Source organism: Xenopus tropicalis, chromosome 5, assembly GCF_000004195.4.
Source record: "Xenopus tropicalis strain Nigerian chromosome 5, UCB_Xtro_10.0, whole genome shotgun sequence".
NCBI classification, from domain to species: domain Eukaryota; kingdom Metazoa; phylum Chordata; class Amphibia; order Anura; family Pipidae; genus Xenopus; species Xenopus tropicalis.
This window is the reverse complement of record NC_030681.2, coordinates 162,145,122-162,172,969: the sequence shown is the minus strand read 5'-3', so window position 1 is coordinate 162,172,969 and position 27,848 is coordinate 162,145,122. Positions and strand designations below refer to the sequence as shown.

At 53.9% G+C, this 27,848-nt stretch overlaps 1 protein-coding gene across 1 annotated transcript in view; it reads left to right on the top strand.

Moving 5' to 3' along the window:
- ift172 (intraflagellar transport 172) overlaps nucleotides 1-15,223 on the top strand; it is a 51,578-nt gene extending 36,355 nt beyond the window's left edge. Inside the window, exons 41-48 of the mRNA XM_031901933.1 lie at nucleotides 184-294; nucleotides 1,149-1,268; nucleotides 3,704-3,799; nucleotides 3,942-4,001; nucleotides 11,883-11,981; nucleotides 12,542-12,695; nucleotides 14,581-14,672; nucleotides 15,075-15,223. Coding sequence (XP_031757793.1) covers nucleotides 184-294; nucleotides 1,149-1,268; nucleotides 3,704-3,799; nucleotides 3,942-4,001; nucleotides 11,883-11,981; nucleotides 12,542-12,695; nucleotides 14,581-14,672; nucleotides 15,075-15,164 — 822 coding nt within the window. The 3' untranslated portion in view covers nucleotides 15,165-15,223. The remainder of the gene's footprint in view (nucleotides 1-183; nucleotides 295-1,148; nucleotides 1,269-3,703; nucleotides 3,800-3,941; nucleotides 4,002-11,882; nucleotides 11,982-12,541; nucleotides 12,696-14,580; nucleotides 14,673-15,074) is intronic.
- The last annotated feature ends 12,625 nt before the right edge of the window (nucleotides 15,224-27,848 follow it).

Below are 27,848 nucleotides of genomic sequence, written 5' to 3'. Positions count from 1 at the left end.
TGGCACCGTGTGCAGGGCAGGGAACCAATGAGGTGCCACAGGGAGATATAAACCAGCCCCTTCTCAGTGGGGTTACTCACAGCCCTGGCACCATATAGTTACTGGGGAGCGAACCCCAAACTGCTGCTATTTCTGCCCCTTTATTGCCCCGAAAGGTTCAATGAAACATGTTCATTATTGTAGAACTTCAACATCTACAAGCGGATCTTCATGGAAATGGTGAATGCAGAGGGACTGAACCAGGCGGAGGGGTACCACGCGTGGGCAGAACTCCGTGATACCTTGTACCAACTGGTAAGGCTGAATCAGTCCACTCATTGGCTGCTTATTTATTGGCCCCGTGTGCCTCTAGCGCCGGGGCGCGCGTGCCTCTAGCGCCGGGGCGCGCGTGCCTCTAGCGCCGGGGCGCGGGGCGCGCGTGCCTCTAGCGCCGGGGCGCGCGTGCCTCTAGCGCCGGGGCGCGCGTGCCTCTAGCGCCGGGGCGGGCGTGCCTCTAACGCCGGGGCGGGTGTGCCTCTAGCGCCGGGGCGGGTGTGCCTCTAGCGCCGGGGCGCGCGTGCCTCTAGCGCCGGGGCGTATGTAAACTCAAAAGTGAACAACTCCTTTAATATTCATGGGAATAGGAGGAGAAGGGGCGGGATTGGGTGGGAGGAGCATGAGCTCTGGGTCAGTTTGGGGGGGCGGGGTTATACAGATGGGGGCAGTTAGGGATCTGGGGCTGTCAGTGGTTAGTAGGGGGGAATTTGTGTATGTGGGTGTTACCCCCCCCCCCCCATACAGAGCAGCTCCAGCTCTCGGGTGTCAGGGGGTTCCTCACCCCCCAACTCCATGTCCCACAGACACAGGGACTGATACAGTGTTTGTCTCTCTCCTCATTGAAAGGGTTAAGTGTCAGTATGATGTATGGGTGCCTGTAAGTACCCCTGGCTGGGGGGGTATGAGAGAGAGAGAGGGGGCAGCCTTAGGGGGGGTATGAGTGGGGGCAGAAACATGAGTAATGATGTAGCAGTCACTGCCCTGTACCACCCTGTATGGGCAGTAATGCCCCCGGGCCCCTCTCTCTCCTCACCTGTAAGTCTGAGCTGATTGGCTACAGGCAGTCATGTGTCTGTGTTTGATGCAATTAATCTCTCCCCCCCCCCCCGCAGTGTGAGAATCTCGTCAAGTCCAGCGAAGTGAACTCTCAGGCCCATCAGGACTTCCAGCAAATGTTACTGGTCGCTCATTATTACTCCACTCGCTCAGCCTCTCAGGGAGTCCCGCCACTGGTGAGATCTTACCTGCCTGACTCCTCCCTCCTCTCCCTGCTTAACTCCTCCTTCCTATCCCTGCCTGACTCCTCCTTCCTATCCCTGCCTGACTCTTCCTTCCTATCCCTGCCTGACTCCTCCTTCCTATCCCTGCCTGACTCCTCCTTCCTATCCCTGCTTAACTCCTCCTTCCTATCCCTGCTTAACTCCTCCTTCCTATCCCTGCTTAACTCCTCCCTCCCTGCCTCCTATCCCTGCTTAACTCCTCCCTCCTCTCCCTGCTTAACTCCTCCCTCCCTGCTTAACTCCTCCCTCACCTCCCTCCTCTCTCTCTCTCTGACCCCTCCCTCACCCGCCTCCTCTCTCTCTGCCTGACCCCTCCCTCACCTGCCTCCTCTCTCTCTGCCTGACCCCTCCCTCACCTGCCTCCTCTCTCTCTCTCTGACCCCTCCCTCCTCTCTGACCCCTCCCTCACCCGCCTCCTCTCTCTCTCTCTGACCCCTCCCTCACCCGCCTCCTCTCTCTCTCTCTCTGACCCCTCCCTCACCCGCCTCCTCTCTCTCTCTCTGACCCCTCCCTCACCCGCCTCCTCTCTCTCTCTCTGACCCCTCCCTCACCCGCCTCCTCTCTCTCTCTCTGACCCCTCCCTCACCCGCCTTCTCTCTCTCTCTCTCTGACCCCTTCCTCACCTGCCTCCTCTCTCTCTCTCTCTCTCTCCCTCCCTCACCTGCCTCCTCTCTCTCTCTGACCCCTCCCTCACCCGCCTCCTCTCTCTCTGACCCCTCCCTTATCCGCCTCCTCTCTCTCTTTCTCTGACCCCTCCCACACCCGCCTCCTCTCTCACCCGCCTCCTCTCTCTCTCTGACCCCTCCCTCACCCGTCTCCTCTCTCTCTCTCTCTCTGACCCCTCCCTCACCCGCCTCCTCTCTCTCTCTCTGACCCCTCCCTCACCCGCCTCCTCTCTCTCTCTCTGACCCCTCCCTCACCCGCCTCCTCTCTCTCTCTCTCTCTAACCCCTCCCTCACCCGCCTCCTCTCTCTCTCTCTGACCCCTCCCTCACCCGCCTTCTCTCTCTCTCTCTCTCTCTGACCCCTCCCTCACCTGCCTCCTCTCTCTCTCTCTGACCCCTCCCTCATCCGCCTCCTCTCTCTCTCTCTCTCTGACCCCTCCCTCACCCGCCTCCTCTCTCTCTCTCTGACCCCTCCCTCACCCGCCTCCTCTCTCTCTCTCTCTCTCTCTCTCTCTGACCCCTCCCTCACCTGCCTCCTCTCTCTCTCTGACCCCTCCCTCACCCGCCTCCTCTCTCTCTCTGACCCCTCCCTCACCCGCCTCCTCTCTCTCTCTCTGACCCCTCCCTCACCCGCCTCCTCTCTCTCTCTCTCTGACCCCTCCCTCACCTGCCTCCTCTCTCTCTCTGACCCCTCCCTCACCCGCCTCCTCTCTCTCTCTCTGACCCCTCCCTCACCCGCCTCCTCTCTCTCTCTCTGACCCCTCCCTCACCCGCCTCCTCTCTCTCTCTCTCTCTCTCTCTCTGACCCCTCCCTCACCTGCCTCCTCTCTCTCTCTGACCCCTCCCTCACCCGCCTCCTCTCTCTCTCTGACCCCTCCCTCACCCGCCTCCTCTCTCTCTCTCTCTCTGACCCCTCCCTCACCCGCCTCCTCTCTCTCTCTCTCTCTCTCTCTCTGACCCCTCCCTCACCCGCCTCCTCTCTCTCTCTCTGACCCCTCCCTCACCCGCCTCCTCTCTCTCTCTCTGACCCCTCCCTCACCCGCCTCCTCTCTCTCTCTCTCTCTCTCTCTCTGACCCCTCCCTCACCTGCCTCCTCTCTCTCTCTGACCCCTCCCTCACCCGCCTCCTCTCTCTCTCTGACCCCTCCCTCACCCGCCTCCTCTCTCTCTCTCTGACCCCTCCCTCACCCGCCTCCTCTCTCTCTCTGACCCCTCCCTCACCCGCCTCCTCTCTCTCTCTGACCCCTCCCTCACCCGCCTCCTCTCTCTCTCTCTGACCCCTCCCTCACCCGCCTCCTCTCTCTCTCTCTCTCTGACCCCTCCCTCACCCGCCTCCTCTCTCTCTCTCTCTCTCTCTCTCTCTCTGACCCCTCCCTCACCCGCCTCCTCTCTCTCTCTCTGACCCCTCCCTCACCCGCCTCCTCTCTCTCTCTGACCCCTCCCTCACCCGCCTCCTCTCTCTCTCTCTGACCCCTCCCTCACCCGCCTCCTCTCTCTCTCTCTCTCTGACCCCTCCCTCACCTGCCTCCTCTCTCTCTGCCTGACCCCTCCCTCACCCGCCTCTCTCTATCTGCCTGACCCCTCCCTCACCCGCCTCCTCTCTCTCTCTCTCTCTGCCCCTCTAGCTTATCAGTACCCACCTATGTGCCGTTGCTGTTCCGTTCCTGTCCCTGTGGCGCACCCCCCACAATCCCCCTGTGACTCTCAGTGTTTCCCCCCCCCAGGAGGTTGTGGCGGCCAAACTGTCCATCTCTCTCCTGCGTCACACAGACGTCGTCCCCGCAGACAAGGCTTTCTATGAAGCAGGAATGGCTGCCAAGGTACCACTGTTCATTTCAGACAGGGGTAATAATGTGGCACTTACTGCTGCCCCTGACATCTGCCTGCCCTGTGTAACTGCCCTGTGTAACTGCCCTGTGTAACTGCCCCGACTGTGACTGACGCTGATGCTCTTTCCTGCAGGGAATGGGATGGAAGAACTCGGCCTTCATTTTCCTCAATCGGTTTCTGGACCTCGTAGATGTAAGTATCCAAGTGCCACCCAGTCACCGGGCACATCTGGGGCTGATGGTGGGTGAGTGCCACCCACAGGGGATTGTGCACTACTACAATCAGGACTCAACTAATATGGCGGTGCCGGTGTGACTGTATAACGCCCGTATGGGGGTGCCGGCGTGACTGTATAACGCCCGTATGGGGGTGCCGGCGTGACTGTATAACGCCCGTATGGGGGTGCCGGCGTGACTGTATAACGCCCGTATGGGGGTGCCGGCGTGACTGTATAACGCCCGTATGGGGGTGCCGGTGTGACTGTATAACGCCCGTATGGGGGTGCCGGCGTGACTGTATAACGCCCGTATGGGGGTGCCGGCGTGACTGTATAACGCCCGTATGGGGGTGCCGGCGTGACTGTATAACGCCCGTATGGGGGTGCCGGTGTGACTGTATAACGCCCGTATGGGGGTGCCGGCGTGACTGTATAACGCCCGTATGGGGGTGCCGGCGTGACTGTATAACGCCCGTATGGGGGTGCCGGCGTGACTGTATAACGCCCGTATGGGGGTGCCGGCGTGACTGTATAACGCCCGTATGGGGGTGCCGGTGTGACTGTATAAAGCCCGTATGGGGGTGCCGGTGTGACTGTATAACGCCCGTATGGGGGTGCCGGTGTGACTGTATAACGCCCGTATGGGGGTGCCGGTGTGACTGTATAACGCCCGTATGGGGGTGCCGGTGTGACTGTATAACGCCCGTATGGGGGTGCCGGTGTGACTGTATAACGCCCGTATGGGGGTGCCGGTGTGACTGTATAACGCCCGTATGGGGGTGCCGGTGTGACTGTATAACGCCCGTATGGGGGTGCCGGTGTGACTGTATAACGCCCGTATGGGGGCGCCGGTGTGACTGTATAACGCCCGTATGGGGGTGCCGGCGTGACTGTATAACGCCCGTATGGGGGTGCCGGCGTGACTGTATAACGCCCGTATGGGGGTGCCGGCGTGACTGTATAACGCCCGTATGGGGGTGCCGGTGTGACTGTATAACGCCCGTATGGGGGCGCCGGTGTGACTGTATAACGCCCGTATGGGGGCGCCGGTGTGACTGTATAACGCCCGTATGGGGGCGCCGGCGTGACTGTATAACGCCCGTATGGGGGCGCCGGTGTCAAGGAAAAACTGTTGGATAGGCCAGTTTGATTGTAGCTACATTTTATTCGTACATACGAAGGCAGTATCCAGACATTCTTAAATGAGAATTGTCTATGAGCTGATACTACCTCGAATAACCCAAAGCATGTTTGTCTTATAGTCCTGAAACAGTCTTATCAGTAGTTAGCTTTGTTATCTCTAAGAACAGACAAAGAGGCCCAGTTGACCAACACCCAACATGCTTTTCACAAGTTTGCGGACTCATCAAAATGTTTTTACAACAGCAAACAGAAACATTCTTACACAATGTATTTCACAACCCCTCTAATATTAAATGATATGAACAAGATGGAGAAAAAAACAAGATGGTTTCTTTTTTCTCTGACATTCCTCCCTGTTGTTCAAAATCTTGAACATATATATTCTTCTTACCCAGAACTCTATTCCGCTCACCTATAAAAGGTTAAGTGGCAGTACTGAGTTGCCTATCAGGGTTCCCATCTAAATCAGCAAGTTCTTCCTTACCCTGCTCATACAGGAATGGGATCCTGCTATGGATAAGGTCGGCCAAACACAGAAGGTTGCTGATCAGAAGAGGCTGTTGTATATTTGATCCAGGAGCCAAATGGGTGAGCGCCCTCCCTTCAGCTGCCCCTCCATGTAACCTCTGGATAAAATACTGTATTTGCAACAACACAACCTTGCTATAATATATAACACAAGGCCCATTGCAATCCCACACATTCAGTACTATAAAAACTTTTAAACATTTGATAACCAAATCCTTATGATTCCCATAAATGAGAAAGGGTTCTGTAGGACTCAATTGGGTCATGTGAGTCACCAATCCAGGTACAACTCTCCTTACCTGTGATTGTATAAACCCCACCCTCATCTATTAGTAGGTAATCTAGGACCATTCTATTCTATAATGCCATCTTCCTGACTTATTTCTCATTTATTATTTTGATGGAACTTATAGTTTCATTTATTATACCATCCCTCATACTAGCATACTTAATTAATCTATTGACTAATTCTATTCCTATCCAGGCAGGGAACCACATCCATCCTTTATCTGAGGTGGAAAATAATTCCTTTTTTTTGTTTATTACCCTGGAATGGATACCTTGATTGTCTATGTATGAGATGTTCAGGTGTTGTCTGATAACAGGTACAACTCTTCCTATGGTACAATTTCCCTACGCTCCCATAGGGAGCCATGAGTAAGCTTAGTTTCCAAATATAATATAGTTCTTATCTAAGTACCCTAGAAATGATTGTACCGTGATACCCCAGCCAATATCTGAAACCATCTCATATTATCTGTCACCTTAGACTTAAACTCTTATCTTTATCTTCTCCTCGGTCAGGGCAGGAACACCTGGGGACATAAGAAGTATACATTTTTCCCACACCAACATAATCATTACAATTACCCTGCATTTTATCACATTTTTTTCCCATATAATCCATGTAGAAATTCAGAATAGCATTTTCACAATCTGTGTTTCCCACATGAATCTTAGGTAAGTACATTAAGTGACTGTATGATTAGCAAACATGGATCCTACACATATGGTGGGTGTATCTAGTAACCCTGTTATTTCCAAATATGTACCCCAATCACTAGTTGCATTTTGATACTTATAATTTGTGTCTTTTGCAACTTCATAGCTATAATCTGTAAGATTAATATCATTGATAGAGATAGGTATCCCTACTAAAGGTATCCCCTTGTGGGTGACTGGAACATGTGAACATCTCCAGCAGTCAGTAGTATGTAACTGCTTTGCAGCTGGTGTAAGAGCCATATAGAATTTGGCAACCCCCCTTTACTGGTGTAAAGCAATGATAAGGACCTTTACCCAGAATAACACACACAGAGTCATTATTTTATAAAAGTCCTTTTCTTCCTGATGGTGATCCTCTTCACCCAGAGTAGGCCCACGCTTAGTGTCAAAACCTGAAACTGGGACCGTTGGTTAACAGACTAGTGGAATTATTGTTACCACTCTCGTCTGACTTACTTTAAAGATGATTTTTATCCTCTTGATTCTGGAAGAACTGAATCAGTCTCCTTAGTTGTCTTTCTGTTGATGTGATCTCGTTGGGGGGGTTGAGTGTAGGGACAGGTTCAGACTCTGCCATTGGATATAACACTCTGCTCAGGCTCTCAGTCACTGGAGATAGCGCTCTGCTCTTGCTCTCAGCAGGACTTTGTATGGGAAATACCTTCTTACAGTGTCAGATGTGTATTCAGTTTGGCTCACAAATCTCTTTATCACCCCCCAATCTCCTGATTGGAGAGAGTGAGTTCCAAATACAGTCTCTGAATCTGATAAAGAATAGAACACTTTTCCATACAAGTTAGTGAGCTGCTTATACAATTGCTTAACATAGTCAATAAGAGAAACATGTTCTTCCTACCAATATTTGAATAAACAACCCAATATTTGGTGGTTTACCAAAAACAACACAAAGGAAATAACTGTTGGGGACCCTTAGGGGTGTCTCATAGATGACAATGCAAGGGTTAAAGCTTGTACCCAGTTAGCTTTACCTGTTATTAATTCTGTGGCTTTTGTTACTGCCCATGCCTCAAATCACTCCAAAACATATCTATGCATACAAATACATAAAAACATTTAAATAGGTGAATACAATCTATCTGTAACCTTTGAAACTGATAGAATGGTTTAACCAGGTGTTATAAATATGATTTTTTCACAAATCCAAAAGCAAACCATAATTTGTTTACCATAAATATAATTCCCCCCTTTTGGAAACATGAGATGGGAGGTGTAAAGTGTTTGCTAACAAATTAGATAAACGGGAGGTGCACACAAACAACCATAATCATGTTTCCAAATATCACCTTATATCTTATAACATTTACTGGTCCATTTAATATGGACTTGTGCTCCAGCCTTACTTTTGCAGCATTTTAAAAATTACTAAAGACTGTGTGACTGGTGTATGTGGCTGTCAGTTGGTGTATGTGGCTGTCAGTTGGCGTATGTGGCTGTCAGTTGGTGTATGTGGCTGTCAGTTGGTGTATGTGGCTGTCAGTTGGTGTATGTGGCTGTCAGTTGGTGTATGTGGCTGTCAGTTGGTGTATGTGGCTGTCAGTTGGTGTATGTGGCTGTCAGTTGGTGTATGTGGCTGTCAGTTGGTGTATGTTAGAACCATACAAGCAGCCTGTTTGTCAGCAGCTTTATCTGCCTTATCATTCCCTGCAGTAATGTTATCTCTCCCTTTGAATATGACTACAGCCTTTTCTAACAATTACTTAAAGTGACATTGACACCTTTCATTTTGTGAATCAATACTTACTTTGATAGCAATAAAAACTGTTATCCACAAAATCACTGACAAACATACCAGTTTAACAATATATATATATATATATACCCATACATACATACACTTTCCATGGGTGTCTATATTTCCCTTCACCAACTGAGTGTTAAAGTTTATCCCACTTAGCCCTCAGTCTGGTTCTTAAAGCTACTACTACTGTCAGAACTACTCCCTTTATTTCTCTCATTTCCTCTACTTCTCCCTCACTCCGTGTCTTCCTAATCTTAGTTACATTGATCCCTACTGTGTGTCCCAATTCTAATAGAATTTCAGCATCCATCTGTTCCAATAAATTTTGACTGAATTTGTATAGGGTATCCCATTTGAGTGTACACCATCACATGGGATAGCCATACCAATCTGTTTTGTTAATTTAGCCCATTTGTCTATTTAGCCACTTACCCACTGGCCATCTTTCATCACTGCCTCCCGGTGACAGTGATGACTCAGGAGCTCCTATTCTCTCTGTTCCCGGAACAGAAAAATCACAAGTCGGGGTCTGGCCACCCCTCGGTTTTGGGTAAAATGTTCCCCATATGGAACTGGGCTGGAGACGATCACGCTCCCCCCTTTTACACAAAACAAAAATCTATATATTCCCAATATATAGATTTTCACAAAAGTGGGTTTCGGTGGCTAAAATTCACATACAGGTTAACCCTTCATTTGTTCCCGCCAAAATTTCCAAAACAGATAGATACAAACAAATCCCATAAGAAGTGTTAGAACTAATTTCATTTGTAAAACCACAACCAATGACTACACTCTATATCTGATGGTAGGCAATCCTTACTAGTATCATTCTACAGTAAATCCTTATTAATATAGTTACACAGTGAGATTAATTATAAAACAATTATTCCAAGAGAGAGAGAGAGAGAGAGAGTTCATATCATTAAACAAAAAATACTTCCACTGACACATTAGTACATTCACAGTTACCTAAACATGAACACAACATGTAACGGGTTATGCACATCTGTTACACTAACTCACAAGGGTTACACACAGACTAACACACTAACTCACAAGGGTTACACACAGACTAACACACTAACTCACAAGGGTTACACACAGACTAACAAAGAGACAAACAAACAACTTACGGCTGGCCTATCCAAGGTTCGTAGAGCGGGTTACTCTTGTAGATACAGCCAAGCGAGGGAATGAAAGTGATAGCGAGAGCTTATCAGAGACAAATCTTGGTCTCACCTTTATTGGCGCCTAAGGTCTCGGTATCCAATCATCTCCTCCTGTATGGCTGTCCTCCAATTTCTCCACTCCCGGGTTTACTTCGGCACCAAAGCTGTCAAGGAAAAACTGTTGGATAGGCCAGTTTGATTGTAGCTACATTTTATTCGTATGTACGAAGGCAGTATCCAGACATTCTTAAATGAGAATTGTCTATGAGCTGATACTACACTGAATGACCCAAAGCATGTTTGTCTTATAGTCCTGAAACAGTCTTATCAGTAGTTAGCTTTGTTATCTCTAAGAACAGACAAAGAGGCCCAGTTGACCAACACCCAACATGCTTTTCACAAGTTTGCGGACTCATCAAAATGTTTTTACAACAGCAAACAGAAACATTCTTACACAATGTATTTCACAACCCCTCTAATATTAAATGATATGAACAAGATGGAGAAAAAAACAAGATGGCTTCTTTTTTCTCTGACACCGGCGTGACTGTATAACGCCCGTATGGGGGTGCCGGTGTGACTGTATAACGCCCGTATGGGGGTGCCGGTGTGACTGTATAACGCCCGTATGGGGGTGCCGGTGTGACTGTATAACGCCCGTATGGGGGTGCCGGCGTGACTGTATAACGCCCGTATGGCGGTGCCGGTGTGACTGTATAACGCCCGTATGGCGGTGCCGGTGTGACTGTATAACGCCCGTATGGGGGTGCCGGCGTGACTGTATAACGCCCGTATGGCGGTGCCGGCGTGACTGTATAACGCCCGTATGGGGGTGCCGGCGTGACTGTATAACGCCCGTATGGCGGTGCCGGTGTGACTGTATAACGCCCGTATGGCGGTGCGGTGTGACTGTATAACGCCCGTATGGGGGTGCCGGCGTGACTGTATAACGCCCGTATGGGGGTGCCGGTGTGACTGTATAACGCCCGTATGGGGGTGCCGGTGTGACTGTATAACGCCCGTATGGGGGTGCCGGCGTGACTGTATAACGTCCGTATGGGGGTGCCGGTGTGACTGTATAACGTCCGTATGGGGGTGCCGGTGTGACTGTATAACGCCCGTATGGGGGTGCCGGCGTGACTGTATAACGCCCGTATGGGGGTGCCGGCGTGACTGTATAACGCCCGTATGGGGGTGCCGGCGTGACTGTATAACGCCCGTATGGGGGTGCCGGCGTGACTGTATAACGCCCGTATGGGGGTGCCGGCGTGACTGTATAACGCCCGTATGGGGGTGCCGGCGTGACTGTATAACGCCCGTATGGGGGCGCCGGCGTGACTGTATAACGCCCGTATGGGGGCGCCGGCGTGACTGTATAACGCCCGTATGGGGGCGCCGGCGTGACTGTATAACGCCCGTATGGGGGCGCCGGCGTGACTGTATAACGCCCGTATGGGGGCGCCGGCGTGACTGTATAACGCCCGTATGGGGGCGCCGGCGTGACTGTATAACGCCCGTATGGGGGCGCCGGCGTGACTGTATAACGCCCGTATGGGGGTGCCGGCGTGACTGTATAACGCCCGTATGGGGGTGCCGGCGTGACTGTATAACGCCCGTATGGGGGTGCCGGCGTGACTGTATAACGCCCGTATGGGGGTGCCGGCGTGACTGTATAACGCCCGTATGGGGGTGCCGGCGTGACTGTATACGCCCGTATGGGGGTGCCGGCGTGACTGTATAACGCCCGTATGGGGGTGCCGGCGTGACTGTATAACGCCCGTATGGGGGTGCCGGCGTGACTGTATAACGCCCGTATGGGGGTGCCGGCGTGACTGTATAACGCCCGTATGGGGGGGTGGCGGCGTGACTGTATAACGCCCGTATGGGGGTGCCGGCGTGACTGTATAACGCCCGTATGGGGGCGCCGGCGTGACTGTATAACGCCCGTATGGGGGCGCCGGCGTGACTGTATAACGCCCGTATGGGGGTGCCGGCGTGACTGTATAACGCCCGTATGGGGGTGCCGGCGTGACTGTATAACGCCCGTATGGGGGTCCCGGTGTGACTGTATAACGCCCGTATGGGGGTGCCGGCGTGACTGTATAACGCCCGTATGGCGGTGCCAGTGTGACTGTATAACGCCCGTACGGGGGTGCCGGTGTGACTGTATAACGCCCGTATGGGGGTCCCGGTGTATGTTACAGTAATAAGTGGCAGCTGTGCCAGTTACTGGGTGTGACCCCCCACAGGCCATCGAGGAGGGCAGCCTGGATGCTCTGGATCATTCGGATTTTCAGGACACAGACATTCCCTTTGAGGTTCCTTTACCTGCGAGACAACATGTGCCCGTGAGTACTGCCACCCCTGTCTCCTACCCACTCCCCCCCCCCCCCCGTGTCGTGGCCCCCGGGCTGTACCATTGTGTGTGTGGCATCAGCCAACATGTCTCCTACCCACCCCCCCCCCCGTGTCGTGGCTCCCGGGCTGTACCATTGTGTGTGTGGCATCAGCCAACGTGTCTCCTACCCACTCCCCCCCCCCCCCGTGTCGTGGCCCCCGGGCTCTACCATTGTGTGTGTGGCATCAGCCAACGTGTCTCCTACCCACTCCCCCCCCCCCCCGTGTCATGGCTCCCGGGCTGTACCATTGTGTGTGTGGCATCAGCCAACGTGTCTCCTACCCACTCCCCCCCCCCCGTGTCGTGGCTCCCGGGCTGTACCATTGTGTGTGTGGCATCGGGCAACATGTCTCCTACCCACTCCACCCCCCCCCCCCCATGTCGTGGCCCCCGGGCTGTACCATTGTGTGTGTGGCATCGGGCAACATGTCTCCTACCCACTCCACCCCCCCCCCCCCCATGTCGTGGCCCCCGGGCTGTACCATTGTGATATTCCGCTTTGTGTTACAGGCAGAGAAACGAGAGGAGGTGCGAGAGTGGGTTCTGGCTGTGGCTATGGACCAGCGAGTGGATCAGGTTCTGCCCCAGGATGAGAGAGGCACCTATGAAGGTTCCCTTATTGCCAGAAGTAGCGGAATCCACTCACTACCTTGTCTGATAACTGGTGAGTGTGAGTGGGCCCTCACTGACTCTTTGGCCTACAGGGATTAATGTGGTGTCGATATAGGTCCGTGCTGTACACTCTGGGGTTCCTATTGGTGACAAAGGGGTCCCCTGCACTCCCCCCTCATTGATATATTTAGGGCATCGGGTGTGGGATGGGCCAGACCGGGGGTGAGTGAGTGTGGGACTGGCCAGACTGGGGGTGAGTGAGTGTGGGACAGGCCAGACTGGGGGTGAGTGAGTGTAGGACAGGCCAGACCAGGGGTGAGTGAGTGTAGGACAGGCCAGACCGGGGGGTGAGTGTAGGACTGGCCAGACCGGGGGGTGAGTGTAGGACTGGCCAGACCGGGGGTGAGTGAGTGTAGGACAGGCCAGACCGGGGGTGAGTGAGTGTAGGACAGGCCAGACCGGGGGTGAGTGAGTGTAGGAGGGGCCAGACCGGGGGTGAGTGAGTGTGGGACAGGCCCAGACCGGGGGTGAGTGAGTGTAGGAGGGGCCAGACCTGGGGTGAGTGAGTGTAGGAGGGGCCAGACCGGGGGTGAGTGAGTGTAGGACTGGCCAGACCGGGGGTGAGTGAGTGTAGGACAGGCCAGACCGGGGGTGAGTGAGTGTGGGACAGGCCAGACCCGGGGGTGAGTGAGTGTAGGACTGGCCAGACCGGGGGTGAGTGAGTGTAGGACGGGCCAGACCGGGGGTGAGTGAGTGTAGGAGGGGCCAGACCGGGGGTGAGTGAGTGTAGGACAGGCCAGACCGGGGGTGAGTGAGTGTAGGACAGGCCAGACCGGGGGTGAGTGAATGTAGGAGGGGCCAGACCGGGGGTGAGTGAGTGTGGGACAGGCCAGACCGGGGGTGAGTGAGTGTAGGAGGGGCCAGACCTGGGGTGAGTGAGTGTAGGAGGGGCCAGACCGGGGGTGAGTGAGTGTAGGACTGGCCAGACCGGGGGTGAGTGAGTGTAGGACAGGCCAGACCGGGGGTGAGTGAGTGTAGGACAGGCCAGACCGGGGGTGAGTGAGTGTAGGACAGGCCAGACCGGGGGTGAGTGAGTGTAGGACAGGCCAGACCGGGGGTGAGTGAGTGTGGGACAGGCCAGACCCGGGGGTGAGTGAGTGTAGGACTGGCCAGACCGGGGGTGAGTGAGTGTGGGACAGGCCAGACCGGGGGTGAGTGAGTGTGGGACAGGCCAGACCGGGGGTGAGTGAGTGTAGGACAGGCCAGACCGGGGGTGAGTGAGTGTAGGACAGGCCAGACCGGGGGTGAGTGAGTGTAGGACAGGCCAGACCGGGGGTGAGTGAGTGTGGGACAGGCCAGACCGGGGGTGAGTGAGTGTGGGACAGGCCAGACCGGGGGTGAGTGAGTGTGGGACTGGCCAGACCGGGGGTGAGTGAGTGTAGGACGGGCCAGACCGGGGGTGAGTGAGTGTAGGACGGGCCAGACCGGGGGTGAGTGAGTGTAGGACTGGCCAGACCGGGGGTGAGTGAGTGTAGGACAGGCCAGACCGGGGGTGAGTGAGTGTGGGACAGGCCAGACCGGGGGTGAGTGAGTGTAGGACAGGCCAGACTGGGGGTGAGTGAGTGTGGGACAGGCCAGACCGGGGGTGAGTGAGTGTGGGACAGGCCAGACCGGGGGTGAGTGAGTGTGGGACAGGCCAGACACGGGGGTGAGTGAGTGTGGGACAGGCCAGACCCGGGGGTGAGTGAGTGTGGGACAGGCCAGACTGGGGGTGAGTGAGCTAAAAGTATAGTGGGGAGCACAAGTTTCCTGTTTGGGAGACAGTGATTGGCTGTTGCTGAAAGACCAATGAACCTGGGGATTATCTGGTAGGGAAAGTTTACTTTCCCTTTAGACAGTGCCATGTGACCCGGCTGTTTCCTGGTTCCCCCCCACAGGGTTCCCGGTGCTCAGGAACAAAGTGGAGTTCAAGCAGCCGGGCAGCGCCGCCAACAAGGAGGATTGGAACAAGTTCCTTATGGCCGTGAAGGTGAGTTCCTTCTGGGGATGGGGGGGGGGGGCTGCGCTGCCCCAGGGTGTACAGAGCTGTGGGGTCTCTCCATTGGGCAAATATAGTTCCCACCAGTAACTCCAGCGCCCCATTCTAGCTGGATTGGGTTGGGCCGTGGGTATATCTAATGGGTGCTGCTGGGCGATATACTGGTGCAGCAATGGTGGCACCCCCTGTGGCTGCATGTACTGCATGAGTGCAAGCTCTTGGCCCTAGGGACTCTCAGAATCATTTGTACCCCTCTCACCCCTGCAAGGAGCCCTCATAGGCAGCAATGGAACAGCGCCACCCTCAGGGCTAAACTGCAGTCCAACTCACAGTAATGTCAGAGCCAGTTGGCAGCCAATCATCAGTGTGTAACTCTTATTGTCCCACCCCCAGACCAGTCACAGCCCAGAGTGCCAGGATGTGCTGCAGTTCATTGGCCGATGGTGCGGGGGCCTCCCCAGCTCCACCTTCTCCTTCCAGTGACATCACCGATTGATCTCCCTGTCTGTTATCTGTATAATAAAGTTTGTTTATAAATACCCCCCCCCCGTGTATTTTATTGTACCCTCGGGCACTTATTGGGGCGAGATAGGGGCCCATTCCCAATAAACATGGCGGCTGAATAATGAGAAATGATTTCTATACAGAGTCTCACTCGGCACTTTGTCCTTCAGAGAGAAATGAAATAGAAGGAGGTTAAATAGAGAAAAACAAAGCAAATGCACTAACCCTGCCCCGTGGATAAACTATAACAAGAAACCTTTCCTAGAGGGTGAAATCAGGGATCATCTGTTTTGGGCGCCCCGAGGCCGCCGCTGTCGGCCGCCCCCTCCCCCACCCGTGCGCATGCGCTCCTCTAAACTCCCATACGGGGCAGTGAGGAGAGGTCCGGGGTGCGGCGGGGTGGCATGCCGCCCCTAAACTTGTGCCGCCCCTAAACTTGTGCCGCCCCTATGCCCGGGCCTCTGTGGCCCCTCCACAAATCCGGCCCTTCCTTGTTTCCTGTGTCTGTCGCTTTAGAGACAAATGGCCGTGTTTTTGCTCCGCTGATTGAGATAAGAAATCATTTCTGTATGGGGGGGGGGTTCTCTTTTACCCAATAATAAAATAAAGCTTAGCAGCCGCCATAAATAAAAATAATCATTTATGGATTTTTTGTGCTAAGGAGACTGGTAAAGTGCCTGGTAACTCCTATAACATCTATTAATGTGTAATAGAGCCAAACTAGGAGATAACTTTATATCTAAATCCAACCTGAGCTTCAGGGACCTTTCCGCCATGTTCCAGAAGGGCCCAATCTCCGGACCGTAGGGGGGGGAATAAATTAACCCCAGTTTCGTTACGTTTGGGGCAAAAAGAGTTTGTTTTAAAGCACTTATTAGGAACAAAAAGTTTTCCATAGCCCAGATCAGGGATCCCCAACCGGCGGCAACAGTGACCCCCAACCGGCGGCTCGGGGGCAACAGTGATCCCCAACCCCTTGGATGTTGCTCTCAGTGCCCCCAAACTTGGGAGTTATTTTTGAATTCCTGACTTGGGGGCAAGTTTTGGTTGAATAAAAACAAGATTTCCTACCAAATAAAGCCCCTGTAAGCTGATAGGGTGCATAGAGGCCCCTAATAGCCAATCACAGCCCTTATTTGGCTCCTCCATAAACTGTTATGGTGCTTGTGTTGCTCCCCAAGTCCAACTGTGGCTCCCGAGTAAGAAGGTTGGGGCCCCCTGGCCCAGATGGACAAGTTTGAATTGCTGGACCCTCCGGCTTTCAGCAGAAATCAGATGGTTGAATTCATTTATAAACTTAACCAATTGGGAAGGGGATACAGAGAGTGTTGGGGGATACAGAGGGTTGGGGGATACAGAGGGAGTGTTGGGGGATACAGAGTGTTGGGGGATACAGAGGGTTGGGGGATACAGAGTGTTGGGGGATACAGAGGGTTGGGGGGATACAGAGTGTTGGGGGATACAGAGGGTTGGGGATACAGAGAGTGTTGGGGGATACAGAGAGTGTTGGGGGATACAGAGAGTGTTGGGGGATACAGAGAGAGGGTTGGGGGATACAGAGAGAGGGTTGGGGGATACAGAGTGTTGGGGGATACAGAGTGTTGGGGGATACAGAGAGAGGGTTGGGGGATACAGAGTGTTGGGGGATACAGAGTGTTGGGGATACAGAGTGTTGGGGATACAGAGTGTTGGGGATACAGAGGGTTGGGGATACAGAGAGAGGGTTGGGGGATACAGAGTGTTGGGGGATACAGAGTGTTGGGGATACAGAGTGTTGGGGATACAGAGTGTTGGGGATACAGAGGGTTGGGGATACAGAGAGAGGGTTGGGGGATACAGAGTGTTGGGGGATACAGAGTGTTGGGGATACAGAGTGTTGGGGGATACAGAGTGTTGGGGATACAGAGTGTTGGGGATACAGAGTGTTGGGGATACAGAGAGAGGGTTGGGGGATACAGAGTGTTGGGGGATACAGAGTGTTGGGGATACAGAGTGTTGGGGATACAGAGTGTTGGGGATACAGAGTGTTGGGGATACAGAGTGTTGGGGGATACAGAGGGTTGGGGATACAGAGAGAGGGTTGGGGGATACAGAGTGTTGGGGGATACAGAGGGTTGGGGGATACAGAGGGTTGGGGGATACAGAGGGTTGGGGGATACAGAGTGTTGGGGGATACAGAGGGTTGGGGGATACAGAGTGTTGGGGGATACAGAGTGTTGGGGATACAGAGTGTTGGGGGATACAGAGAGTGTTGGGGGATACAGAGGGTTGGGGATACAGAGTGTTGGGGGATACAGAGAGTGTTGGGGGATACAGAGGGTTGGGGATACAGAGTGTTGGGGGATACAGAGAGTGTTGGGGGATACAGAGGGTTGGGGATACAGAGTGTTGGGGGATACAGAGTGTTGGGGGATACAGAGTGTTGGGGGATACAGAGGGTTGGGGATACAGAGTGTTGGGGGATACAGAGAGTGTTGGGGGATACAGAAGGTTGGGGGATACAGAGAGTGTTGGGGGATACAGAGGGTTGGGGATACAGAGAGAGGGTTGGGGGATACAGAGTGTTGGGGGATACAGAGGGTTGGGGGGATACAGAGTGTTGGGGGATACAGAGTGTTGGGGGATACAGAGGGTTGGGGGATACAGAGGGTTGGGGGGATACAGAGTGTTGGGGGATACAGAGGGTTGGGGGGATACAGAGTGTTGGGGGATACAGAGGGTTGGGGGGATACAGAGGGTTGGGGGATACAGAGGGTTGGGGGATGGGGGATACAGAGGGTTGGGGGATGGGGGATACAGAGGGTTGGGGGGATACAGAGTGTTGGGGGATACAGAGGGTTGGGGATACAGAGAGAGGGTTGGGGGATACAGAGTGTTGGGGATACAGAGTGTTGGGGGATACAGAGAGAGGGTTGGGGGATACAGAGTGTTGGGGGATACAGAGGGTTGGGGGATACAGAGGGTTGGGGGATACAGAGTGTTGGGGGATACAGAGTGTTGGGGGATACAGAGAGAGGGTTGGGGGATACAGAGGGTTGGGGGATACAGAGTGTTGGGGGATACAGAGAGAGGGTTGGGGGATACAGAGAGAGGGTTGGGGGATACAGAGTGTTGGGGGATACAGAGTGTTGGGGGATACAGAGGGTTGGGGATACAGAGAGAGGGTTGGGGGATACAGAGGGTTGGGGGATACAGAGTGTTGGGGGATACAGAGGGTTGGGGGATACAGAGGGTTGGGGGATACAGAGTGTTGGGGGATACAGAGGGTTGGGGGGATACAGAGGGTTGGGGGATACAGAGAGAGGGTTGGGGAAGAGTTGGGGGATACAGAGTGTTGGGGATACAGAGTGTTGGGGATACAGAGTGTTGGGGATACAGAGTGTTGGGAAGTGGGGATACAGAGGGTTGGGGATACAGAGAGAGGGTTGGGGGATACAGAGTGTTGGGGGATACAGAGGGTTGGAGGATACAGAGGGTTGGGGGATACAGAGGGTTGGGGGGATACAGAGGGTTGGGGATACAGAGTGTTGGGGGATACAGAGAGTGTTGGGGGATACAGAGGGTTGGGGATACAGAGTGTTGGGGGATACAGAGAGTGTTGGGGGATACAGAGGGTTGGGGATACAGAGTGTTGGGGGATACAGAGGGTTGGGGGATACAGAGTGTTGGGGGATACAGAGGGTTGGGGATACAGAGTGTTGGGGGATACAGAGAGTGTTGGGGGATACAGAAGGTTGGGGATACAGAGAGAGGGTTGGGGGATACAGAGAGTGTTGGGGGATACAGAGGGTTGGGGATACAGAGAGAGGGTTGGGGGATACAGAGTGTTGGGGGATACAGAGGGTTGGGGGGATACAGAGTGTTGGGGGATACAGAGGGTTGGGGGATACAGAGTGTTGGGGGATACAGAGGGTTGGGGGATACAGAGGGTTGGGGGATACAGAGGGTTGGGGGGATACAGAGTGTTGGGGGATACAGAGGGTTGGGGGGATACAGAGTGTTGGGGGATACAGAGGGTTGGGGGGATACAGAGGGTTGGGGGATACAGAGGGTTGGGGGATGGGGGATACAGAGGGTTGGGGGATGGGGGATACAGAGGGTTGGGGGGATACAGAGTGTTGGGGGATACAGAGGGTTGGGGATACAGAGAGAGGGTTGGGGGATACAGAGTGTTGGGGATACAGAGTGTTGGGGATACAGAGTGTTGGGGGATACAGAGAGAGGGTTGGGGGATACAGAGTGTTGGGGGATACAGAGGGTTGGGGGATACAGAGGGTTGGGGGATACAGAGTGTTGGGGGATACAGAGAGAGGGTTGGGGGATACAGAGTGTTGGGGGATACAGAGGGTTGGGGGATACAGAGTGTTGGGGGATACAGAGAGAGGGTTGGGGGATACAGAGAGAGGGTTGGGGGATACAGAGTGTTGGGGGATACAGAGTGTTGGGGGATACAGAGAGAGGGTTGGGGGATACAGAGTGTTGGGGGATACAGAGTGTTGGGGATACAGAGTGTTGGGGATACAGAGTGTTGGGGATACAGAGTGTTGGGGGATACAGAGGGTTGGGGATACAGAGAGAGGGTTGGGGGATACAGAGTGTTGGGGGATACAGAGGGTTGGGGGATACAGAGGGTTGGGGGATACAGAGGGTTGGGGGGATACAGAGGGTTGGGGATACAGAGTGTTGGGGGATACAGAGAGTGTTGGGGGATACAGAGGGTTGGGGATACAGAGTGTTGGGGGATACAGAGAGTGTTGGGGGATACAGAGGGTTGGGGATACAGAGTGTTGGGGGATACAGAGGGTTGGGGGATACAGAGTGTTGGGGGATACAGAGGGTTGGGGATACAGAGTGTTGGGGGATACAGAGAGTGTTGGGGGATACAGAAGGTTGGGGATACAGAGAGAAGAGAGGGTTGGGGGATACAGAGAGTGTTGGGGGATACAGAGGGTTGGGGATACAGAGAGAGGGTTGGGGGATACAGAGTGTTGGGGGATACAGAGGGTTGGGGGGATACAGAGTGTTGGGGGATACAGAGGGTTGGGGGATACAGAGTGTTGGGGGATACAGAGGGTTGGGGGATACAGAGGGTTGGGGATACAGAGGGTTGGGGGGATACAGAGTGTTGGGGGATACAGAGGGTTGGGGGGATACAGAGTGTTGGGGGATACAGAGGGTTGGGGGGATACAGAGGGTTGGGGGATACAGAGGGTTGGGGGATGGGGGATACAGAGGGTTGGGGGATGGGGGATACAGAGGGTTGGGGGGATACAGAGTGTTGGGGGATACAGAGGGTTGGGGATACAGAGAGAGGGTTGGGGGATACAGAGTGTTGGGGATACAGAGTGTTGGGGATACAGAGTGTTGGGGGATACAGAGAGAGGGTTGGGGGATACAGAGTGTTGGGGGATACAGAGGGTTGGGGGATACAGAGTGTTGGGGGATACAGAGGGTTGGGGATACAGAGTGTTGGGGGATACAGAGAGTGTTGGGGGATACAGAGTGTTGGGGGATACAGAGGGTTGGGGATACAGAGGGTTGGGGGATACAGAGTGTTGGGGGATACAGAGTGTTGGGGGATACAGAGAGAGGGTTGGGGGATACAGAGTGTTGGGGGATACAGAGGGTTGGGGGATACAGAGTGTTGGGGGATACAGAGGGTTGGGGATACAGAGTGTTGGGGGATACAGAGAGTGTTGGGGGATACAGAGTGTTGGGGATACAGAGTGTTGGGGGATACAGAGGGTTGGGGATACAGAGAGAGGGTTGGGGGATACAGAGTGTTGGGGGATACAGAGGGTTGGAGGATACAGAGGGTTGGGGGATACAGAGGGTTGGGGGGATACAGAGGGTTGGGGATACAGAGTGTTGGGGGATACAGAGAGTGTTGGGGGATACAGAGGGTTGGGGATACAGAGTGTTGGGGGATACAGAGAGTGTTGGGGGATACAGAGTGTTGGGGGATACAGAGGGTTGGGGGATACAGAGTGTTGGGGGATACAGAGGGTTGGGGATACAGAGTGTTGGGGGATACAGAGAGTGTTGGGGGATACAGAAGGTTGGGGATACAGAGAGAGGGTTGGGGGATACAGAGAGTGTTGGGGGATACAGAGGGTTGGGGATACAGAGAGAGGGTTGGGGGATACAGAGTGTTGGGGGATACAGAGGGTTGGGGGGATACAGAGTGTTGGGGGATACAGAGGGTTGGGGGATACAGAGTGTTGGGGGATACAGAGGGTTGGGGGATACAGAGGGTTGGGGGATACAGAGGGTTGGGGGGATACAGAGTGTTGGGGGATACAGAGGGTTGGGGGGATACAGAGTGTTGGGGGATACAGAGGGTTGGGGGGATACAGAGGGTTGGGGGATACAGAGGGTTGGGGGATGGGGGATACAGAGGGTTGGGGGATGGGGGATACAGAGGGTTGGGGGGATACAGAGTGTTGGGGGATACAGAGGGTTGGGGATACAGAGAGAGGGTTGGGGGATACAGAGTGTTGGGGATACAGAGTGTTGGGGATACAGAGTGTTGGGGGATACAGAGAGAGGGTTGGGGGATACAGAGTGTTGGGGGATACAGAGGGTTGGGGGATACAGAGGGTTGGGGGATACAGAGTGTTGGGGGATACAGAGTGTTGGGGGATACAGAGAGAGGGTTGGGGGATACAGAGTGTTGGGGGATACAGAGGGTTGGGGGATACAGAGTGTTGGGGGATACAGAGAGAGGGTTGGGGGATACAGAGAGAGGGTTGGGGGATACAGAGTGTTGGGGGATACAGAGTGTTGGGGGATACAGAGAGAGGGTTGGGGGATACAGAGTGTTGGGGGATACAGAGTGTTGGGGATACAGAGTGTTGGGGATACAGAGTGTTGGGGATACAGAGTGTTGGGGGATACAGAGGGTTGGGGATACAGAGAGAGGGTTGGGGGATACAGAGTGTTGGGGGATACAGAGGGTTGGGGGATACAGAGGGTTGGGGGATACAGAGGGTTGGGGGGATACAGAGGGTTGGGGATACAGAGTGTTGGGGGATACAGAGAGTGTTGGGGGATACAGAGGGTTGGGGATACAGAGTGTTGGGGGATACAGAGAGTGTTGGGGGATACAGAGGGTTGGGGATACAGAGTGTTGGGGGATACAGAGGGTTGGGGGATACAGAGTGTTGGGGGATACAGAGGGTTGGGGATACAGAGTGTTGGGGGATACAGAGAGTGTTGGGGGATACAGAAGGTTGGGGATACAGAGAGAAGAGAGGGTTGGGGGATACAGAGAGTGTTGGGGGATACAGAGGGTTGGGGATACAGAGAGAGGGTTGGGGGATACAGAGTGTTGGGGGATACAGAGGGTTGGGGGGATACAGAGTGTTGGGGGATACAGAGGGTTGGGGGATACAGAGTGTTGGGGGATACAGAGGGTTGGGGGATACAGAGGGTTGGGGGATACAGAGGGTTGGGGGGATACAGAGTGTTGGGGGATACAGAGGGTTGGGGGGATACAGAGTGTTGGGGGATACAGAGGGTTGGGGGGATACAGAGGGTTGGGGGATACAGAGGGTTGGGGGATGGGGGATACAGAGGGTTGGGGGATGGGGGATACAGAGGGTTGGGGGGATACAGAGTGTTGGGGGATACAGAGGGTTGGGGATACAGAGAGAGGGTTGGGGGATACAGAGTGTTGGGGATACAGAGTGTTGGGGATACAGAGTGTTGGGGGATACAGAGAGAGGGTTGGGGGATACAGAGTGTTGGGGGATACAGAGGGTTGGGGGATACAGAGGGTTGGGGGATACAGAGTGTTGGGGGATACAGAGTGTTGGGGGATACAGAGAGAGGGTTGGGGGATACAGAGTGTTGGGGGATACAGAGGGTTGGGGGATACAGAGTGTTGGGGGATACAGAGGGTTGGGGATACAGAGTGTTGGGGGATACAGAGAGTGTTGGGGGATACAGAAGGTTGGGGATACAGAGAGAGGGTTGGGGGATACAGAGTGTTGGGGGATACAAAGAGTGTTGGGGGATACAGAGAGAGGGTTGGGGGATACAGAGGGTTGGGGGATACAGAGTGTTGGGGGATACAGAGGGTTGGGGGATACAGAGTGTTGGGGGATACAGAGGGTTGGGGGGATACAGAGTGTTGGGGGATACAGAGGGTTGGGGGATACAGAGTGTTGGGGGATACAGAGGGTTGGGGGGATACAGAGTGTTGGGGGATACAGAGGGTTGGGGGATACAGAGGGTTGGGGGGATACAGAGTGTTGGGGGATACAGAGGGTTGGGGGATACAGAGTGTTGGGGGATACAGAGGGTTGGGGGATACAGAGGGTTGGGGGATACAGAGGGTTGGGGGATACAGAGTGTTGGGGGATACAGAGGGTTGGGGGGATACAGAGTGTTGGGGGATACAGAGGGTTGGGGGGATACAGAGTGTTGGGGGATACAGAGGGTTGGGGGGATACAGAGTGTTGGGGGATACAGAGGGTTGGGGATACAGAGAGAGGGTTGGGGGATACAGAGTGTTGGGGATACAGAGTGTTGGGGGATACAGAGAGAGGGTTGGGGGATACAGAGTGTTGGGGGATACAGAGGGTTGGGGGATACAGAGGGTTGGGGGATACAGAGGGTTGGGGGATACAGAGTGTTGGGGGATACAGAGTGTTGGGGGATACAGAGAGAGGGTTGGGGGATACAGAGTGTTGGGGGATACAGAGGGTTGGGGGATACAGAGTGTTGGGGGATACAGAGGGTTGGGGATACAGAGTGTTGGGGGATACAGAGAGTGTTGGGGGATACAGAAGGTTGGGGATACAGAGGGTTGGGGGATACAGAGGGTTGGGGGATACAGAGGGTTGGGGGATACAGAGTGTTGGGGGATACAGAGTGTTGGGGGATACAGAGTGTTGGGGGATACAGAGAGTGTTGGGGGATACAGAGGGTTGGGGATACAGAGAGAGGGTTGGGGGATACAGAGTGTTGGGGGATACAGAGGGTTGGGGGATACAGAGTGTTGGGGGATACAGAGGGTTGGGGGATACAGAGTGTTGGGGGATACAGAGTGTTGGGGGATACAGAGGGTTGGGGGGATACAGAGTGTTGGGGGATACAGAGGGTTGGGGGATACAGAGTGTTGGGGGATACAGAGGGTTGGGGGGATACAGAGTGTTGGGGGATACAGAGTGTTGGGGGATACAGAGAGTGTTGGGGGATACAGAGGGTTGGGGATACAGAGAGAGGGTTGGGGGATACAGAGGGTTGGGGGATACAGAGGGTTGGGGGATACAGAGTGTTGGGGGATACAGAGGGTTGGGGGATACAGAGTGTTGGGGGATACAGAGGGTTGGGGGGATACAGAGTGTTGGGGGATACAGAGGGTTGGGGGATACAGAGTGTTGGGGGATACAGAGGGTTGGGGGGATACAGAGTGTTGGGGGATACAGAGGGTTGGGGGGATACAGAGTGTTGGGGGATACAGAGGGTTGGGGGGATACAGAGTGTTGGGGGATACAGAGGGTTGGGGATACAGAGAGAGGGTTGGGGGATACAGAGTGTTGGGGGATACAGAGTGTTGGGGATACAGAGAGAGTGTTGGGGATACAGAGTGTTGGGGGATACAGAGTGTTGGGGGATACAGAGAGAGTGTTGGGGGATACAGAGAGAGTGTTGGGGGATACAGAGAGAGTGTTGGGGGATACAGAGAGAGTGTTGGGGATACAGAGTGTTGGGGGATACAGAGTGTTGGGGGATACAGAGAGAGTGTTGGGGGATACAGAGAGAGTGTTGGGGATACAGAGTGTTGCAGATAAACAGAGTGCTTAGCAGACACATTCTCTAAGGGAGGATTATCTTGGGTAGAAATATCCCAGAATGCACCAGAAAGTATGTTGATTTTTATATTATGTGGTTTGTCTTTAAATTCTAATATTGTCTCTAACATTGTGTTTATTGTCCCTGATAAAGCCATCGGCAGCCAAGGGAACCATGGCGGGAAATAGAGAGTAGTGTTTGGATCCAGTGGGTCGTTCAGCAATATGATGTTTTGATGTGTAGGAGGAGCTGCATGGGTGGGAGGGGCTTCAGTAGGAAAGGGAAAGTGCAGCCGCGGCCGGAGATATTTCCATACGATACGGAGGGTTCCTTATACCTCTTGGTAAATGGCCCCATGTACTGTGTCGTGCAGCAAATAGGTGGAGTCTATTCCTGGGAGTATTTGGTACAGATCCATTCAATAAGGAATCTCGTTAGAGCCGACGGGTTAAAGGGAACCTGTCACCATAAGAAATAATTACAAATTGTTTTCTATTGTGTTTGTCAAGCAAAATAAACTTCACTTACAGTATATACATTATTTTAATCTTATTTCCTTCATCACTGGAATTCACCATTGCAGCAAGCAGGCCGGCGCCATTTTGTAGCACTGTTATTAAGGCAAACTGTGCCTCCTGCCAAAATCTTGTGTCTGTGCCAGTGTGGGGGGGCCTGGTGCCAGTATGGGGGGGGGCCTGGTGCCAGTATGGGGGAGGGGGCCTGGTGCCAGTATGGGGGGGGGCCTGGTGCCAGTATGGGGGAGGGGGCCTGGTGCCAGTATGGGGGGGGGCCTGGTGCCAGTGTGGGGGGGCCTGGTGCCAGTATGGGGGGGGGGGCCTGGTGCCAGTATGGGGGGGGGGCCTGGTGCCAGTATGGGGGGGGCCTGGTGCCAGTGTGGGGGGGCCTGGTGCCAGTATGGGGGGGGGCCTGGTGTCAGTGTGGGGGGGCCTGGTGCCAGTATGGGGGGGGGGCCTGGTGCCAGTATGGGGGGGGGCCTGGTGCCAGTGTGGGGGGGCCTGGTGCCAGTATGGGGGGGGGCCTGGTGCCAGTATGGGGGGGGGCCTGGTGCCAGTGTGGGGGGGCCTGGTGCCAGTATGGGGGGGGGCCTGGTGCCAGTATGGGGGGGGGCCTGGTGCCAGTGTGGGGGGGCCTGGTGCCAGTATGGGGGGGGGCCTGGTGCCAGTGTGGGGGGGCCTGGTGCCAGTATGGGGGGGGCCTGGTGCCAGTGTGGGGGGGCCTGGTGCCAGTATGGGGGGGGGCCTGGTGCCAGTATGGGGGGGCCTGGTGCCAGTATGGGGGGGCCTGGTGCCAGTATGGGGGGGGGGCCTGGTGCCAGTATGGGGGGGGGCCTGGTGCCAGTAGGGGGGGGGGCCTGGTGCCAGTATGGGGGGGCCTGGTGCCAGTATGGGGGGGGGGCCTGGTGCCAGTATGGGGGGGGGCCTGGTGCAGTATGGGGGGGGGGCTGGTGCCAGTATGGGGGGGGGCCTGGTGCCAGTATGGGGGGGGGGCCTGGTGCCAGTATGGGGGGGGGCCTGGTGCCAGTATGGGGGGGCTCAATACCCATTCACTGGTTACACAATTACATGGTGAGGAGGGAGGGGCAATGTGAGGAGGGCAGTGACATCTAAGAAGTCCTGAATTGAAAGTGAAAGTAACTGACTGCCCCACCCCTAAGGCATAGAGGCGGGGCAGGCAATATATGACTGACAGCTGGGACTTTTAAATGCTTATATAATGGGTATGGATGTGTTGTTAAAAAAATAACTTTGAGTTTCATGTTTAATTTGAAAAGGGCTTTTATTATACAGCTTTTTATGTCTGGGTGACGGGTCCCCTTTAAATGTTCTAAGATCCAGTATTTTTACTGAGCCGACATTTAGCAGTTTCCCTTCATTTGGACAAAAAGATTTTCGATTTTTTTTTCATTCCAAATAAATTTCGCGAGTGCAGAATCGAATATCCGAGTGTCTAATAAGTAAAGGTGAGTTGATTAAAGAATAAATCCGTTTGGGAAAGATCCGTCTGCCTTTTCTATTGAGTGGGGAAAGCGCCAGTTTGTTACACACTGAGAGGGTATTATTAATGGCGGGGGGGAAGTGCAAGGAAACAAGTGATTTCCATCTATGGGGACAGTTCAGCCCAAATATTTCACTTGTGTTTTTGGGTTTAATTGCAGCTTATTTAAAAGAGAGTCGGATACAGAGCCAAATGGATTCAGTCCTGTCAGCATTTACTTTATATCCTGAAAAGGACTGAAAATTCACAGGAAAACCAGCTTTAAGAGAGTTATTGGGATGAGCAGCGAGTGCTCGTACCCTAAGGTGCTGCTTGTTACTAGCGAGACCTTACGGAAAGCTCTAATCAATGGCTCTAACACTACATTAAATAATAAGGGAGATAAGGGGCAGCCTTGTCTAGTGCCCTTAAACATGTATAAAGGTTTGGATTGGGCACCTCCTAAAATGACTTGAGTTTTGGGATTAAAGATATTGAATGTAAAGATAAATTGGGCCATTAATTCCAAATAAATCCAAACAACTGAAACGATGGTCCCAAATCAAATGATCAAAAGCTTTCCCAGCATCAATATTAATGATGGAGCAAGGAATCTTATGTTTCTTGGTATAAAATATTCTATTGAGTAAAACTCTTATGTTCTTAATAAAACCGGTTTGAGCTTCGGAGAGAACAGAAGGATCGGGGACAATCTCTCAGCCAGAATTCTTCATAATAACTTAATATCTTGATTTAAAGGGAAACGAAAGTCAAAGTCACTTGGGGGTGCCAAAATGTTAGGCACCCCCAAGTGACTTTAACCACTTACCTCGTACCCCGGGCTGGTGCCCCTGTTAGGAGAAAACA